Here is a 20,296-nt window from a genome sequence, read left to right as displayed (position 1 = left end):
CTGCAATACAGTCTTACTAACATTTGGAAGACTACACTACACCTCTTTTTCTGGCACACATTACTTTTGAATTTCCCTGGAAAAAGTTTCATTTAGGTGCGTCTCTACAAGCATCTTTTACTAAATCAAGACCTTTAAAAAGCAACAATCACCATGAGTTTATAGTTTAATATTTTAAACCTAAATGGGTTACAATTTATATTCAAATATAAACAGATCCAAATATAAATCAAGGTACCTACTTTTGCCTGAATAAACAGGTAAACTATATTGATTTGAGTAAAAACCTAGGGTAGAATATGTGTCACTGCTAATATTCAAAACAGTAATATACAGAAATACCAAAAAAATACAATTATGCTGTGTTATTTTGAAAAAAAAAATAAAAAAAAATGAAAATCACATTAGCTTTTTTCTTTTCTTTTTTTACAGTATTCTGTACTTTTAAGTTGGTTGTGATGAGTCTTTTGCTTTTAAATGATCTTTTATGCATTATTGTTGATCACCAGTGGATGGTAGTGTGTCCTCATAGAAAGAGTGTAAAAAACTCTTATAATAAGCATTTTTTTTTAAGCTCTCCAAAGCTGAAGAGGATACACTTTCATTAGTCAAGCTGGGTGATCCAGCAAACCTTTAATTGATCTGGTCTCGGATTTAAAACATTTGCTAGCAAATACCAAATGACTTTGAAGAAATCCATTCCAGTTGGATGCTTGATCACCCAGCTTCACTGAAATTGAAACTGAACACTGAAAGTGTATCCTCTCCAGCCTCGGAGAGCTTTAATAAATCAGGCCCAATGTCTTGGATGATAAGTTTGTTGTACAAATTACATAATATCATAGGTTTTATTTGTCCTTATCAGGTCAAAAATGGTGGTTTATACTAAAGTATATAGGTAACTGAGATATAAAAGAGAATAGTTTACAAGACCTCCGTAAAGTGTGGAATATGCCCAGTTTGAACCCTAGTTAAATTATGTAAACATTAGAAATGCTTTATAAAATATATGTTAAACCTGTGACCTCCCCACATCATTTTTATTAGACCTGCTATGTTAATAAATAACTTCTGATTGCTTGTCTGGTGCAGGTGCTGCCATGGATCAGCCATGTTGTCGGGCTCTCTATGACTTTGATCCAGAAAACGAAGGAGAACTTGGCTTCAAAGAGGGTGACATCATTACTCTCACTAACCAGATTGATGAAAATTGGTATGAAGGAATGCTTCATGGCCAGTCGGGCTTCTTTCCCATCAACTATGTTGACATCCTAGTCCCGCTACCCCACTAAGATGTCTGACATTAACCACATTTCAATTTGTACCACTGCTTTTAAATGCTGCTTTCTCCAGATCATCGGTACAAGCGCAGTGGTTTAAATCCCATTACATTCCATGGTCATTTCCGTTTTTTTTTTTCTTTTTTTTTTTTTTTTTTTTGTTAATATGCCTTTCTCCTACCAAGGTTGTATTTCTTTTTACCAGAGTCTTAGAGTTCCTTTATAAATAATGCAGGAAAAAATGTACTTGTCGTGGCAACCTTTCTTCCACAAGGATACAGTTCACAGTAGTCTTAACATGCCCAACTGTTATTGTGTTATTTTTTTATTATTTTTCTTACTGTGTGTTTCCAGTAATAAATGTTTACAATGAAAAAAGTGCTGGGACCACAAGGGAAATGTGTTTTGCCTCAGTCTTGTAATTACAATGGAGTACATTCTGTGATGTTGTGGAAAAGAAACACTAGATTGTTATAGAATTCCTTTAAATGTGCATAGAAGCTGGGCCAAATAAAATTATTTCCTAGAAAACATGATTGTTGTATCATATGTTACAAAACTCATTGAGTGAAACCTACTATTTTTAGCTCTATAAAATTGGGCATAGATGGGTTTCCATGTAGTAGGGCAGTTGAAGAATCAAAATTTCACTCTGAGTCTGGAGAAATGATGTCCAGATACACAAAAATGTCATTGCAACATTTTAAGTTTACATGCCATGTGTCTTTCATAGGCCTAATAGGATTTATTCAAATATCAATTTGTTGTGGCTGTTGGCTGTCCTATTCCAGATAAATCTCCCAGAGCCGCACATACAATTTCTTTAGTATGCCATGTTTATACTTATGCTCCCACATGCAAAAGGCAATTGTGCATTTGGTGCCATATATAAAGGACAAAATCAGCAATATTTATTAGGGCAAAGTGCAAAAATAGCTTATGAGTAATTCATATTAAGTGACCATTAACAACCTATACTAAAGGAACTACAGCGAATTGAAATCTGATTTGTTGTCTTGAATATGTAGATTTCGCATGTTACTATTAAGCCTTGTATTTGCTTTATTAAATAATCCGAAATGTTAAAACTGCATTTTTGATATTGCTTTCCTATTCCGCTCTTCATTTATAGATAATTTTGCTCTTTTTATAGCTTGCTTTTTCAAAAAGGAAATAATTGCCTTTTACATACTAAGAATTTGACCTAGTAGCAAAAGCTATCGGCGACCCTCCATGCACATGTACAGTCCGCTTTCCTGCCAGCCCTCCTCACCTAGGCAAGATGATCTGCAAAAATATTCCTTTGACATTAAAGTAGTTACTGAAAAGCATGCCTTACCACTACTATCTGGGCACTCCAAATGCAACACAAATTCACACATTAAATTGGCCGGAGTGCATTCTTTTTAAAGGATGGTGTATTGTTTATAACCCTAAAGTATTTATTTACCATATATCACCATCATGATATCTCTCGTAGTTTTCTCCAATAAGATGAAAATTGATATTGGTATTACAGTGCAGAATCAAAGGCCAAAATAATTGTAGACAAAGAATGAAAGTGATGTCACAAGACTTCTGAATTGAAGCAGAGCTAAACAACATGTGTTTACATTTGTTGGTGAACTTAGCTGATGGGATATGATTTAAGGCAACTAGGCTCTGTTTTGTAAATGCAGCCCTGTCCTTCACAAGTGCTGTTGTTGATACTTTAGTTGCCTGGTACTTTTACGCATGAAGTTAAAGCAACAATTACATGTTTAAAAAGTGTTACTGCTCATCTAAGCCGGAAACTTGCATGAATTGCATTGTAAAGCATTTTGACCTAGGTCAGAAAAATATCGCCCTGTTTAAATGTACTGCTGAGTTTCCTCTATGTTTACTACTATATATTTAAAAAAAATACTTCCAAAAGGGGTTTTGTGAATGCTGTGAATTATTATGTACATTCATCTTAATTTATAGACAGTTGTGTTGGCATTGTTGTATGTGTTTTTGCAAAGCTGATGGTTGAATATGAAGAACAGATAATGTATGTATACAAAAAAAGTTTGCTGTAGAGGTCACTGCAGAATATTTACTTTTTCGCTGCCATGAACCCTGAAACATTACAAAAGCCAAAGCTCAAACCTTTGGTCTATATACTTGTGTATACATATTATAACACATTAGCAAGAAAATGGTTTTATACAAACATTATGCTAACATATTTGCATTCATGAGAGACAATGAGACATTCAGATTTAAAAGCAATACTATAGCCCAGCTTGATGTTACCTTGGCTTGCTGGGATGCTCTGGACCTCACACTTGGATAGAAAGGATTTCAACTTCATTAATTACAATGCACAAATACCTATTAACATACGGGGGAGCACAACTATAAATTTTAGCTTTCAAAAATCTGAACAATAGGTTACATACTAAGCAATGTAATAAAATATTGGTTATTTGTATTTTGAAAAAAGGTGTACTGTATTAATGTTGTATTTTTGCCAATTGAATTGTCGTTAAATATATATACATTTATTGTACAAACCAGCAAATACACCCAGTGTTGGCCTAGTATGTTTACTAGATGTATTTATACTACAAACCTTTAAATTAGTTGGGTGCAAAATCTTTACAAACTTGAAAAATGTATGTGGAAACAACTCGAGTCACAAGATCACTTAGTAAATCACTCCAGTGAACTATCGGTGTTTGATTTTCCTTTTGTATGAGATTCGTAGACAGGTCTCATCAGGTCTGATCTTAAGGACATGTGCAGTGTAGGAATCCAGGCAATTTTGACTATTGAATTGTATGATTCTCTGCAGGCTGAACAAATTTACAAAATTATATTCGTAAAAAATGTATAAGAATTTCCAAGATTGTATTAATGTTTTACTACATGTTATCCATCTATATTATGGCTATATGACATTGTAAAATGGCACTAAACATTACAAAATATATGTCCATGTAATAAAAACCTGTATTTTAATACTAACCATTTAAGGACCTTTGGCAGTCATTATGATCTGTGATGGATGGCTGTAGAGTATGAATACATTCACACTCCTGCTGTACTACCGGTATGTATCCGAGATCAATATTTATCCTTGATCGCAGCATCAAATGGCAGATAGAGTTTGTCATTGTGTTACACCCCTTAATTTTACACCCACCTATTCTCTGTTTCTCAGCAGAGGAGACAGAACATTTGACAAGACTGGATGTGGAGCAGCAATACCCAAAGAAAAAGAAAAACATTTTTTTTTATCAAATCAGCCCTTGTTAGTAGCAGTTTTATTGGACTTGATCTCTAATGTTGAAAATGTTTTGCGGCTTATCTAGTCAGCTTCTTCACTCACTGCGAGAAACATATTCCAACGTTTATATTCACACGCATAACCAGTCATAAAAATCTAGTTACCATTCAATGTGTCATGGCATCTGTCTTGGGCTATGTTCACACTGGCCATAAGGTTGTGATGCGTTTACTGCTTTCTTTAGCCAGGGAACTCCATAAAGAATGAATGTCAAATATACAGATACTGGTTCTTTAAGAACCAAAGCTGCAGTGCGATTGGATGGGTAGCTGGTAAAGTTGGAAAATTAATAAAACAACTTCAGCATTACAAAAAAAACTATACTAACTGCTGCTGGTTATTCTATGACTTCAGTGGCAGACATGGCTACCAGTGAGCCCCTTTGTGGACTGCTGTTGGCTGCACCCCCTATATCTGCCCCAGTCTCTCAAATCAACCCTTTCTTTCCATTACTGCTCCACAAACAGGCTCAGCCTATTTATTTTATTTTATTTTTTTGTTCATTTAAAAACAAAAGTCCACAAAACTCAGGGTTGCAATATGTATTCTATTTTTGTCAAGCAGTAAGATTATATTTAGTGATAAGCTTTCAGAAGTATATACATTGATTTATTTTTGTGTACGCCTGAACTGTAATATAAAATTCTCAATACTCATACATTCCTTTTATTGCAGGAAAATTTGGGGGTATAACATTATTTAAGCTACATAAGTAAGTTGGGAAGTAAATTGCAAAATATTGCATTTTTCCCTTTTCCATTATTTTTCATTAGGTATGCTTATCAAAGGAAACATATATTTTTTAGCATTTTTTTAGCTCTGCATGAAAATTATTCTTACAAATTAATATGGATATATGGCCTAAAATATCAAATATCTGTTGAAGCTGGGTAATGTAAAGAAACAGAAACTGAGCTGGTCCTTAAGTGGTTAAAATTTATTATTAATAATTTTCTTTTCTATTTATTGCAAATGTTTATAAGCATCTTCTATTATCATTATTACATAGTGTATCCACAACCTCCATATACCATTTCTTAAGGAATGTCTCACCCATTGGAAGCGTATATATGAAACAGTGCACTCCGAACACAAACCCAGTAGCTGTAGGAATATGTGATCTACTTTACTGATGACCCTCCTGGGTAAAGTTATGTCAGAGCCTATTGTTAAGTCTCTAGTCACAGGCCTGACTTTTACTATAAATATTATATGCAATTGTGCATATATCATGTTATATTTATGACATCAGATGAAACACTGTGCACCAATGTCATTTTAAACTATTGTGTTTCATTATTTGTTATTACATAATATGCCATTGAACACAAAACTTATGTAGATAGATAAGAGGGGTATTGTTAAAATGACAGTGGTATTACGTTTACAAATTGTGACCCACAGAACCTTTGATTAGCTTATGCTAATGTTGTGTCATATGGGCATGTATGCGTTTCATTACAGTTGCTTGATGACCAGGCCTCTGGTGGTTTCACTGCCCACAAAATGCATCCAAACCTAAAAAAGTGAACCACACAAACTATACAGAGTTGTCTCTGTGTGCCAAAGTGTATTGTTCTGTTGGTCACATTGTGTAAGCATGACAGCCTCTGTTCACACCAATGTAGGCCTTCCTACATGACCTGCATCCCAGCAAAGCTATGCTTCACTCCAATCACAGGTGTGGAAACACTTAACACTACTGTAGTGCGATGGTTTTATGTTCAATTTACAACTTCCCTGTAAATTCCTCAGTCAATGAAGCATATCACAGAACGTGCAACCAGCTGCTCAGTATGAAAGTTTGGTCAATTTTACAGATGCTCATAAGCATTTTTTGATTTTTATAGACAAGTACAATTTGGTTTATAGGGATGGGGCAATATTACAATATTTTAATTCAAATTGCTTTTATTTTTTCCTATTCTCATTATAAAAATACGTTGTTCACTTACAAGGCAAAAACAGATTGTAGTCACCTGCACGTAAATACAGTTGTCAGTATTTTTATTTTTTGTTATTGATGCCCTCAATGAGGACTATCATTACATTATTTGTGCTGGGCAATTAAGAGTTCTAACTGTATCATTAAGCAAGTCTCCATTTAGTTTTGTTGTTCACCTACATACCGTGTACAGCGCTGTTCATAGCATTACTATTTTGTACCAATTGTCACAGTTCTTTCAGTTGGTCTTTCCAGAGTTCTATTTATCTAAAGTGTACAGGTTGTTTTTTTTTTGGTTTTTGTTTTTTTTTTCGGAAATTGTTGTTCTGCTTAGGATGTGCCACTTAAGTTCTGGATTGAGTATCAAGAAGGTGATGCTTAATGCTTAATGTATTAACTGCAGTATATCATGGAAAGCATTGACAATGAACAATAAACTGTTCTAATAAATTTTTCTTGTGTCGTGTCTTCTACTTCAAAGCTGGGATTTTTCTAGGGGAAAACTACAAATTCTAGTCATCAGACCGATCACGACTAACTATGATGGAAAGGATCTTAATGCCTATTCACTGTAACATTAAAGTAAAAAGGTGCCAGAAAATGTTTGCATTTTTTTAATAAGTTTTAAAACATCCTTATCCACTTTTTTAAGTATTGTAAAAAAATTAATCTTCAAATGTGCAAAGTTGCATAGATTTACTAAAATCTGTTAGAAATCAGCTAAAACAAGATTTTAAAGTTATTTATTTAGTTGTTTATTTTCTTATTTCCTCTATCCAAAGTTTATAGCAATGGAATCATTTATCTTTGGTAAACAAAAAATATTACAAAGGGCAAGATACATTGATATTGAATAAATGCATAAGTTTACCAGCTGCTAGATCAAGTTTGAACTGAAGAATGCAGATTTTAGCTTAGACAGTTTTGAACAGAAGGAAACACAATCAGTATTGTTCTCCATGATATTATAATGAGAGTATAAAGGTTGGTCAATTAATGCATTATTATGACTAGGTTATATTTCCTATTTGTCAGATTTCGTACAAATCTACCTCATTTGCAAAGTAATATAAATATTGCAGAATTAGAACATCTTCAATGACTTAGAACTGCTAGTTTTAAAAAGTAGAATTAATTATTTATTCATACCAGACATACCAGAACTCCCATAAACATTGTCAGTAGTAGATATTGCTAAGATCAATGCAAAATACATTTTAAAATTGCAGTCTCAAAAATCAAAAAGCCAAGCTACATCTGGAAGCAGGGTAAAATGGGAGCATCGCTTCTCCAAGGTTTGGAGAACATGGCATGTTTTTTTTTTTGTTTTTTTTTTTATCTTGGGTCAGCTAAGTATTTCCCTTCATGTATCATTGTTACTTGGCACCTTGCATTTGTTACCTGTATTACATTTAAATGATATCTTTATTTTTTTCATTATTTTCCTTATAGGATTGTAGATAAAATTATTTGTATTTACATAAAACATTTTATATTTAGTTTTCTGAATCTTAATGATGTTTAGGACACCATGACTGTTTTTCCATTATTACTGCTTATATCAATAAATTTTTCTTTGTATTGACTTTTATTTTATTGCAATTTGATATTTAATGTGCAGGTGTGGGAATGTTTATGGGAGTTCTGATGTGGAATAATTTGGAAACTGAATCCTAGCAAGCACAGCACTGGAATAATAAAGTGCTATATGTCTTTTACTTCTTTCAATTATAATATTAATATGGGATGTAACCACTAGATGGCGATCCTGGGCTTAAAACATATTGCTTTCCACAGCTTGGAACACAGGTACTGATAGTCATGTACCCAAATGTATTCTTTTATGTGTCGGAACAGGAATTTTGTAGGATCATAGAATGCTTCCTACTGATAAAATTATCTCTGTATTGTCACTGGAATATTACCTACAAATGATCATATCCAATTATTATATAATCCTTTAAATTTAAGGACAGAAATGCATGTTCACAATAGGCAAATATTGCTGTCTGCATACCTGAAAAGGGGAAAGGAAACAGTTTCCTACCTACCCAGCTCCAGTATTATCTATTCTTAATAGAAAGATTGATAAGCAGACCTATACCTAAATTCTAAAAATTGTGAGCAGACAGGTTCAATATGTCCCAGGTTCATGATGTCCCTTCTGCAATAAGCGAAACTTGCCTGCCTAATTGCAATTCTTTCTGTAAAGTGTGCTGAGGTGAGTATGCTGTTACATCATTCCAGTCTGGCCCTTCATCTAAAGATACAAAACTCAGAAGATGACCGGGTGTAGATGACAGCACCTGCAGGGGGGCAAGGACAGGTGAGTGCATTTAAAAAATTGTGATCCTGTAGGTAAGATTTTTTTTATTGAAGAAGAGACACCACCTGTCCCTTCTTCTGTAATGAACCAGTCTGCACACATTTTTTTCTAACCTAAAGTGGACCTATCACCAACATGTTTAACTTTTCAACTTCTAATAGTTTGCCTTTAAATGTAACCAAAGTTGGCATGGGAAAATTTTATTGGTGTGGCTCTCAAATGTTCAAGGTACTACTGACATGCAGCTCTTGACAAAAAAAAAAAAATAACCCACCAGAATGCCTCCCCCATATGAACCTTCCTGTTTGTCCTAACCCTCCCATAGGTGAATAAGCCCTTGTTTGCACACTCCTGTCTCATACACTAAGATCTTCTGCATTTGCTTCATTCATATATACCGTAACTAATCTGAATGACACAATCTATCAATTCAGTTGTTACATTTGTATTTCTTCAACTAAAACTCTGAATAGTTCATAACTCCATTTAACACATCAGCAGCTAATTGAAATAATAATATTAGTTGTACAGATAGTACAGGTATTTAACCTTACAGAAATGTATTTGACATCTTCTCTACCAATACAATTTCCGCCGAGCTTTCCTTTGCCATAATAGGTTATTAGATTATTTTTTACAGAAGTGCCATGTAAAACAAATTTCTGCCTGGAACACAGTCTTTAAACCAGTGGGACTATACCAGACCAAGTATATGAACTATAAAACATGAATGATTCAGTAGTAATTAGCCCACCTAAAGTTGCACAAATACATGTGATTCATGCCAGATAAGTCCAGCTAATGCAACGTTCTTTAATGGGTTGGCAAAATGGCTTCACTAAAATTCTCCTAAATTCTCTCCATTGTATAGGCTGTACTTGCTGCACTTGCATGACAGTGGATTAGGAAAATGTTGCAGGGGTGAGGTTTAACTGCTGTAGCTTATAGCTTGTCAATACTATATTGAGGTAGTACTCTACTGAACTTTATGCCAATGCTCTGTATGCTGAGTACATCATTACTTGTTTATTTTAGCTAAATTAATAATTATGATGTGTGTACCTACTAATTAGTTTACCCACTGGAGAGATTGTTCTTTGCTCCTGTGTGGTTGCATTGACAGAGATGGCACTGAAGTATGTACAGCATGGTGAATGTGGAGCCCAGTATTTCACTCCTACCTGCTGCATCAGTCTTTTTTTTATTATGCTTGATGCATTGCTACACCTGGACTTTAAGTGTTGTGTTGGCTTCACAAGGAAGAATACATTTGCAAAATACTCAATTACTCTACTAATTACATTACTATGTACATTGATTATTTGCTGTGTTTAGGTTTATTTTCTTTTTTCTCTGCCTTTTTGTTCAGCAATGTCATCTTTTGCTATTGGTATTTCTATAACTTGAACCTTATACTTCCACCACTTTTATTGATATTTGCTTGACTTTCATTCTGATTAAATTTGTTAAAGCCCAACTTCTGAAATCAAAATGTTTGTGTACAACCTCATAACTGGAGTAGGGGGTAAAAATCAGGTAATTGGAACTAATTGTGACACTTAATGTAGTAGGGGTCTGTGAACAAACTTTTCACCTGGGCTCCATTTGCTGGGCATCTGTAATGAAGAAAAGGAGTGCTGGATGGTAGAAATGTGCGGATGCTACGGACCGTACTCATCATCACAATCTTATAATAAGGCCTATTTATTGAAAATGCAGTTAATAAAAAATCTGCTCCCTGCGGTCAGGTTTCTAAAAGTGTAGAACAGAGGAACCATAATAACTGTAATATAGAAGTCAGATGCTCCATGCATTTCATAAATTAATTCTTCTCCACTTTGTAAAGTGCAAACAGGGTCATAAATTGGCCAATTCTATCCAATGATCTATAAAATAATGAGCAGGCTAATGACAATTGGGACCATTTGGGGCCATTTATTATAAAAGTGGTAATCGAGCTGAAAAATAGCAATCTCTTAACTAAAAAAAAGAAGATGAAGGGTGGGGATGGAACTCTATGAGATAATAAAAAGGCCTGTCACTTTTTAATTGAAATCTCTTGCAGCAGTAGTAATATTATATATTTTCAGAATACTATATACTTCGTTTAGTATAAATCAAATACTTCTGAATATATTGAATCCCTGTCTGTGCTAGCCCTAGCTAAAAGCTTCTTCTTCGAACTTTTCTTGGTAGATATATCACTTGGGTGCACATATGACAGTACTGAGGGTGCCAGCAATAGAGGGCACATAGATAAGCAGATAGGAGCAGCGGGGACTGGCACACACAAGGATTTAGATTTTGTAAGTGGAAGTCAAAAAATTCTAAAAAGTCTTGCTCTGTTATAGGTAACATCTAGAAATGTCTAGAAATTGGTTAAACAAGTAAATCCTTTACCTTTGTTCTTATATTTCTATCAGTGCACTTCCTAGTGTGTAAGGTGACTCCTGTGACCACTACTGTGCTGCTTGCTGGAGTATAATTTGTATCTGAGAACCTGCAGTGCATGCATTTCCATGCTTCTTCTCCAACAATCTTGAATATTCCCCTGACAATCATTCAATCATCAGTTACCTGGAAGATAACTGTGACAAAAGAAAGTTGTATCTACCAATGTGACTACCTCCACACAAAGTCACAGTACATAACAAGGCAGTGTAAATCAGTAATGGGGAAAAACAACCGCAGGGTACCTACAGGCATGTTTGAGCACTAGCCCTTCATTCTGTTTTTTTTTTTTTTGTATTTAAGCTGAGATGGATGAGAAAGACATATGGCTGTTTCAGCAATGAGCAAGATCTTCTCTAAGCAAAGGCTTTGGACCAGCCATGAACAATTAGGACATTTCAACTGTGACCCTGTGGTTCCTGTGACCTTATGTAACAGAGTAGCCCTGTTTTTGTGCCTCTTGAGATCTCAATGTGACCCCAAGGGTTTTCTGGGATCTCTATGACCTCGAGTGTCCCTGTAAGCCTTATGTGATTCATGTGATTCCTGCGACCTTCATGTGATCCCAAGAGCCTCCTGTGATCATAATGACCTCATGTTTTCCTTCGACTTTTTGTGCTCATGTGTTCCCGCTTTCTTTTTTGCTGCATCACTGGTTACTGACTCCTTCCTGTTCTTGTTCAGCAGAACAGGAACTGAAGGAAAATCTCAACAAGAATTGACAGCACAACCAAATAGCAGTAAAAACCCAAACAAAGATTTATCCCTTTCCTATTATTTTGCCCTGCTATAGATGAACAAACACTGTTTATATAAAGTGATGAATACATTTTACAGTTCAATGTATGGTGCATGTCATCATTGCTCTATTATGTATTTTGTAAAGCCCAACTGCAGACAAATCGTTATATTATATTTGGACAAAGCTTTATTTTTATTGCTGTATGTGCTTTTATTAGATAGTTGTATTTTCACTTCTGTCCAGGACAGATAATACCCTCAATAAGGACACAGGTAAACATACATGGGAAAAAATCAGAATTGTCTGTGCCTTCTTGTTTTGTTGACAACCTCAACCCCTTACAACCTACTACATGGAATAAAAACCTGGGAGAAACTGTAACAAACTTAACAGACATTTGTGTTGTTTGTTGACTCCAAAACCAAAAAATATTGGCTGTAGATAAACTTTACCTGCCAATGTTCTGTGTAGACTCTTATAAAGATTAGTAGCCTGGATGTTGTATAACGTAACCAGTGTTTCTTCTAAATAAACCTATTGGAAAAGGACCTGCTAATGTAACATGATGAACTGTATCAGGTGCTAACTCCTCTTAAATGAAGCAAACTGTGGTTGAGCGTTTTCTTCCTTGAACAATGGTCTATAAGTACGTGTTCCAGTAATATGTAGACACAAGCACGGCATTTTTCTTACAGTCACGAATGGAATGCCAGAATTATTCTAAGTGTAAACTTTAATGTTCTGCTTCTGCATTTGTTTTCCATGAAAAGCCGCATTCCCCATTCACATCGTATTAGCACACCTTTGGAATTCCTTACATACTTTGACTTCATAATACAAATACTATTGTTCGTCTCTTTTGTTGGTTCTCATAGAAAAGAAAAAAATACACTCTGCTTCTCTTCTGGTTACATAAAGAGAGGAGGTGTGGGAGAATGGCATCTGAGACAAAAGCTTGATGGCAGTGCGAATATGGAAATACAGAACCAAGGGAGAATCTCTGGAGGCTGGGAGGAAAGTGCAGGGAGACTATAAGTAACCTAAGAACTTGGAGAATAATGAGAAAATTAGATTTGTTTTTAATCAGTGCTCTCACAGGCTCTTTCTCATACACAACGAGGCGGCCTTTGTCTTGCTCCCGGCTGCTTGACAACTTTGAGAAGCAGGCAGAGAGCCAAGCCAGAATGAAATGAATACCTGCAAATACCAGACCTTTAGAGCAGTGAGAAAGGCTTGCATGTCATAATGTCACAACTGTCTCAGAAAAATCTTAGCAATGAAGAAAGGGAAACAGATCTGCTAAGAAATATGTGCTAAGCGGGATCCCATTTGTATGCACTGATCAGCTTTTATTGATGACTTTCTACTTCAACTATGGCTTGCACAATATGTTTTTAATATATGGCAGCAGTGAACAGGTCACAAATTTGTATTTGGTTACTGTGTATTGTGGTATCATTGGTTATTACCTATAAAAGGAAATCTAAAGAAATTGTCTTACATAAGACTCTATGTAAATCTGCTGGACCTAAAACGTTTCTAAATACTTTTTTTTTAAAATAATGGACTTTTAAAACATTTCTAAATACTTTTTTGTTTTTAAATAATGGACTTTTAAAATTTTTCTAAAACTTTTTTTTAATAATCATATTTTAATGTTTAACTTTGACAAGTCTGTTTATTAAGACATAGAGCTCTATTCTGCAAGGTCAAATAATAAGCTTTGGTGTTGTGTGAATGATATTTTAGATGTGTTTTACAACATGAACGGGTTTGCTGTCATCATTTTTCAGCTTACTGATATCTGCAGCCTACACATGTATGGCAGAAACAAGGACAATTATAAAGAGGTGCTGATGAACACCTAACAAATACTATATGAAGATTGTAAAACAGTTATATGTTAAAATATATGTTAAGTACAGCACTGACATAAAAACAGATATATTCCTGTACCATGAAACCAGTCATTTCCATTTTTACAGCTTTACTTTTTGTTTCATAAATAAGCTGCATATAAGAAGCCCTGTCAGTTTTAAATAGGACACCAAAACCAACAAAAATGGGATCTGCAACTTTTTTGTTTAAATATTTTTTAAAGTACAAAACAGAGACTATCCTAGTTTGTGTTGCATAACAAAATATATACATTTTGCTTTTCATTTATTACAGAATGCATATTTAGATATAAATCTAAATACCCATAGAGCATGCCACATCAAAAGGTGGGCATTGTCAAGTTGCACATAGTATTGTAGGGGGGTAAAAATATCCTGCTTCAGGTATGTATATATCAAATATGTTGCAGCATGTGTGCCAACGAAATACTTGGTATGTATGTAAAAAATGTGATCCAGGACTAAAAACAAATCCATTCTAGATTTTCTGGATCACCCAGCTTCACTGTCAAAAGTGTATCCTCTCCAGCATTGGAGAGCTTTATTAAATCAGACCCAATGACAACAAACACCCACATAAACACAAACACTAACAAGCGCATCAGCCATAACTTACCTAGCTCTGCTGGCATAGCTAACTGTCCCACAACCCACTTTGTCTCCTCTGTTCCTGGGGCCCCTTCATACCTCAGTAAGTGCGCCTGATACACAGAACTAACTCCTCATTTCTGTAACTTGTAAACAAAGGCACGACAGGAAGTCTCCTAATGTTTTAATGTAAGAAGTTTATGCAAATAGATCTCATCACCCCTTTAAGGGCATCTTTTTTGTATTTTAATATTGCTAATCATTTTCCATATGTCAAGATATTCTTGAAGTTTTTGGGTTTCTGCAGTGTAAATGGATGTATAGAGTTCTTCTGTGATCTAGCTATAGCTGTCAGAGACAAAGGAATTAGCTAATCCTGATAGACTAGTTTATTGGAGTATTTGGGGTCATAGAAGAAATTACATTGTATCTATATTCTTTTCCCAACTTTAGAACATTTGCGCAGGTCTGCAATATATATTACATATTTTGTTCTATTGTTCACAGCCTCAAAAACATTTAAGGATGAAACTAGAGACAATATTAATAATAATAGGATATTATTGTGATATGATTGTGGTAGGGACATTCGATTGTGAGCCCCTTTAAGGCAGTGTTTTCCAACCTTTCTTAGTCGCGGCACATATTTTACAATTAGAAAAATCCCACGGAACACCACCAAAAAGTCAGACACGTAAATTAGCTACCTGCTGCCATCTAGTGGAAGAGTTTTTTTTGGTTCTGCCTATCACTATACATCACTGGTATAGACAAATGAAGACAAATTTTTTGCAGTAAATAAATCATTTTGGGACCAATTAACTGAAATTGGATAATTTCCCACGGTACACCCGAAGATCTCTCAAGGCACACTAGTGTGCCGCGGAACAGCGGTTGAAAAACACTGCTTTAAGGGACAGTTACTGAAATGACTTTGAACTTTGTAAAGTGCTGCCTAATATGTGGCGCTATATAAATACAAGTAATATGTGATGGGACACTATATCATCCTAACAGGACATATCAATCTTCCAGCTTCATAGATGCTTCAAAGACCAGTACCCAGTTTTGCATGTAGAGCTTTTTTTGGGAAGTAAAGGCTAAAATTTCATTTATGGTAAAACATGGCCAGTAATTCTGTAAATAAAAATATTTGGTTAAATCTGTACGCCTAATTATTAGGCATATGATATTTGTTTTGCAGGATGGTCCTTTACAAAATGATCTGGTCATTACAGAGGTCTCTTTTTTTCAGAAGCTACCAGGAGAAACCTTGGAGGCATGGAGAACTTGGGACAAAGCTGTAACTTTTTAAAATAAAGTTCACTACAACACATGGCACACTGTGGGTCACTCTGAACCTACTGCACTGTGCTTTAGAATGTCAGTCCAAATAATGGCACCACAACATTCTGCCATGTGTACTCTGGTATTGTGCATTGCAGTAATAAAGTGCATAGTAAAATGCTTCATTTATAGCATGTTACTGTAGTTCATCAATGTAAAGCCAGTTTCAATGAAATCTGTACTGAAAACAATAGATGATGCTTTTTGCTAGTTGCCAAAATCACTGATCCAGAAAATGTATGCAGATCAAGAGCGTTGACTTTGCTGAGCTGGACGCTAGCTCTGAGTCAGTAAAAGTGTTGAAAACATTCACTCAGCACAAAAACCAGGTAACCAGCATGGTAGCCTTACATTTATTTAAATACAATACAATATTATTAATATTATTATTATAAACGGTGTTTATATAGTTCCAATGCAGCACTATACATTAAATGGGGATTGCAAATGACAGACAGATACAAATAATGATACAGGAAGAGGAGAGGACCCTGCGCAGAAGAGCTTACACTCTTTTGTGTATTCTTATATATACTTTTACTTTCAGTTTGATACAGAATCCAAGTTTACTTTAAGGGGTATTGTTAACTGCAGACATGTGATAATATTGCCTAAATTTATTAAAACAAGAAAAGCCTCAAGTAATATTAATTTGAACATTTTCATTTACACATTATTAACACCTAAAAACAATTTTTTAGGACTCTTAAATCATTACCACTTTTTTATGAAAAAACGAACAAAGAACAAAGTTAATTGCTTATATTATTTTAACTTTTATTCTAGTCACACTGTTTAAACACCAGTGTGGTTTATAATAGGCTGTAATACAGTTTGGTTACCCCATGAGAAACCTGCCAGTCTGCCAGCCCTCTGCTATGCTAGTATCAGCCCGTATTCTTTGGATGGTGTCAGAAAATGCCTACACATTAGAACAATGGGGCTCTGTATGAGCATTATCTTAAGCTAGTAATATGGTTGTTTGGGGTTTGAACTGCAACTTACCTCGTTCCGGTCTCCTAGGTACCAGTCTGTCCAAAAATTGTGGTCTGTGAATTTAAAACCCAACACCCAACAATTTAGTTCTACTGGAAAATCACTTGACATGTGATGTACACACATCAGATGATTCTCGCCCGCTACAAGCTCAGAATGTGTATAGTGGTCGTCCAAAATCATTCTTGATGAATCCATGAATGACAGACGATGAACGACCGCAATACCAGTGAAGAAGATTGCAGCAAAATGCAGCTTGCTTCTTCACCTCCCTCCTCTGTCCTCTGTCCATAGAACTGAGCAGCGCTCATTCATTCGAACTTTCAGTCGTTTGTCGTTGACAACAATTTATCGTCTGTATGTAGCTTTAGCTACTCTATCCAATCACCTAATCATAAGATGAATAGGTGAATTACCACCTAATGGACAAGATAGGAAACGAACATGTGCGGTCACCTTACTGTCCAGGGAACAGCTAGAATAAAAAAAAATGTATGGGGTATTTAAAAAAAATTGTGGGGGGAAAAGGAGGTATTGGAGGCACTGGAGAAAAGACTGGAAGTGGGTGAGATGGATGGCTAGGGCTCTTTTACTTTGTATATATAGGGGTCAGTGCATTGAAGGATCCCTATTTTAAGGAAGGATCAGATGATCAATTCGAATATTGCAGTGGCTGGCATAGGAAATGTGATGGTAATTCCAAACCTTGTTGATGGATTATAAAGTGATAAAACAGGCACAATCTGAAAACATTTTATTCTTCACAGAATAAAATTCTTCACAGAGGTGGATATAGATGGCATTTACATGGTTTGGGAGGTGCAATGAAATTAAAATGAATGTTATGCCTAGACTGTTGTATATGCTGCAAGCACTCCCGATACACATCCCCCTTTTTATCCTTCGAAAATTCTGTTCGGAATTTGTACAATTTATCTGGCTTAATGGGGCGCCCAGGCTTAGGATGACATTACTGAGACTCCCCAAAGCCAACGGAGGAATGGCATTCCCTGACCCAGTTTTATACCATCAGACAGTGCACTTGTCTAGGCTGCTGGATTGGTGAACTAATAGCCGCACCAAACTGTGGGTTGGGTTGGAGGATGCATGCTCTACTGCCCCCATTGCCGCATTGGCCTGATCGACACCGGCGGCCAGGACAGCAATGTACACCCATCCATTGATTGGCGAGACCTTGAAAATGGTCACTAAGTACTTCTCCTCTCAAAACGTAACCATATACCCGTCTCCAATGTCTCCCGTTCTAGGCGATCCTGGATTCCCCCCGGGCCAGACTGACCCAAAATTTCGCCAATGGCGTGCTTTAGGCATGTATAGAATACATGGGAATGTATTCTGGGAGTGCTCAAAATTGCAATTATATTGGACTTCGGTAGCTAATATTATCTTAAAGCTTACAGAAGTGGATATAAGGGGCAATCCGGCCCAGGCACTTCTTACTGTTTTGGACATGTCCCACAGGTGCTATAGTAACTCTCTCCTGAGACACCTTCTCAATGCAGCTAAGGCCTGTATTCGAGCCTTATGGAGGAATACTGCCCCCCCCCGACGGTAGTACATTGGTTGCAAAGGGTTGCTGATTTATATTACATGGAGGATATGATATCCACTGACGCTAAGAATGCAGAAAAATTCGCACAGACTTGGTACCACTGGATCCACTTTATCACTACTGAGGAATATTGCCGTTTGTTACGACCACCCCCCTAGATACTTGAGTATTCTGGGATGGATGCCTAATTGCATTCTGCCACTGTTTCAGCCCCCCCCTTCCTTCTTCCCTTTTTCTCTTTCTCTTTCTTTTTTTTTATTCTTAACTCCTTTTTTTAATTAGTCAATTTGTTTGTTATAAAACTTATACAAATGTTTTTGAAAACCTTAAGATATCATGGTTCCTGCTACTGATACAGCACAATGGGTTGGTTACAATGTTTGTATATCTATGCGGTTGGCCGTTAAGCCACAAGCTTGAAGATATGTATTGTTAGAACCTAACCTTGCTGTATGTTCTTTTTTGAACTGTATGTTACGACCACTTTATTTTCTTTTCTCTGTATGTACCTTTTATATATGATATCTTTTAATAAAAATAATTTAAAAAAAAAAAGGAATTCAGCAGACATTTGTCAGCTGTTACCATTTGGGGGGATTTCACCAGATTCCCCAGTTGAAGGAAAATCCCAGCTTTGAAAGTTGTCACTCAAATTGGAATTGGGAAAATTCTCTCCTTTTCTGAAGACAACCCCCAAATGAGAACCAATTGCTACTGAAAATATAGTTAAATGTTAACCCATAAAGTATGAATGGATCTGCTTGAACCATCAAAAGCTTTATTATATCATACAAATTTTTTGACAACCCAGCTTCATAATCATTTAAGATTCAAATACTTCTCGATTCCGTTTTCTTCATTGTTCAGCTCATTTAATACGTGGGGTCCAGTGAACTGTTTCTTTTGTGTCAGGAAACAAGAATGTGTCATTTTTAATATAAAAAAACAATACTGCACTGAACACGTGTTAGACACATTACAGCACTTAATCATGGTCATTTGCTATATGACATTTAAAATATTTTCCCATTCCTTCCCTACTCAAGTTTTTTAAACACTGAAATATAAGTACATTGAAACCTTACAAACCTAACAAATAGTGCCATAATATTAAATTGTGGAAATAGCAATAGTCATTTTGTAAAGATGAGTCTCTGATGAAAACTGTGCAGTTCTCTTATACAGTTGTGGATGCAATTTTGCTGGGTTGTATTTTTGTTTCATTTTGTGGCTTCTATTTTCACAGTACAGACTACAGCTATATTACTCAACCAGGTTCCCTTAAAGTACCCTAACGTTCTTCTGGAGGTTGCTAGGATTACCTTGAGCAAGGAGTCCCTCTCAAGTCAGTTTACCTGACACCGGTTATCTTTTAGGCTATCTGTAAGGGTGACATTCTTCCCACTGGCCAGCCATGTAAGAGGCTTTATTCCCTCTGACCACCACACTAATGTACTGTGAGCTGTGGGTATAGTGTTTATAGCAATTGTAAAGCTATTTGTAAGGGTTACCCTACATTAAAGAAAGTTGGGAGGTGGATCCACAGCATATAGACAGTCAGTTGTGTAATTAGTCTATATACCACTTAGCAACAGATAAAACGTTTTTTTTATGGTGCCTAAATATATGACTACTAAATTTGTACTGAACAGCTCTGAAATAGGGGTCAGATTTTTTGATACATCTTAAAAGTTATATTTTGCTGAGAGTTGGGTTGCTTTTTTTGATGCAGATGCTTGCAGATAATGAGAGACCATTGAAGCCTCTATATACACCATTTTTCAGGATTGGTACATTTGTTGTGACATAAATTGACCTCCCGAACATCTCCAGCATC

The 20,296-nt window shown here is 35.7% G+C and overlaps 1 protein-coding gene across 1 annotated transcript in view; it reads left to right on the top strand.

Moving 5' to 3' along the window:
- SH3GL2 (SH3 domain containing GRB2 like 2, endophilin A1) overlaps nucleotides 1-8,129 on the top strand; it is a 75,824-nt gene extending 67,695 nt beyond the window's left edge. The window contains exon 9 of the mRNA XM_072404402.1: nucleotides 1,093-8,129. Coding sequence (XP_072260503.1) covers nucleotides 1,093-1,292 — 200 coding nt within the window. The 3' untranslated portion in view covers nucleotides 1,293-8,129. The remainder of the gene's footprint in view (nucleotides 1-1,092) is intronic.
- Nucleotides 8,130-20,296: the final 12,167 nt, after the last annotated feature.

The sequence above is a fragment of the Pyxicephalus adspersus genome, chromosome 3 (assembly GCF_032062135.1).
Source record: "Pyxicephalus adspersus chromosome 3, UCB_Pads_2.0, whole genome shotgun sequence".
Lineage (NCBI taxonomy): Eukaryota > Metazoa > Chordata > Amphibia > Anura > Pyxicephalidae > Pyxicephalus > Pyxicephalus adspersus.
The sequence above is the reverse complement of the archived record's forward strand: the minus strand, read 5'-3'. Positions and strand labels throughout refer to the sequence as shown.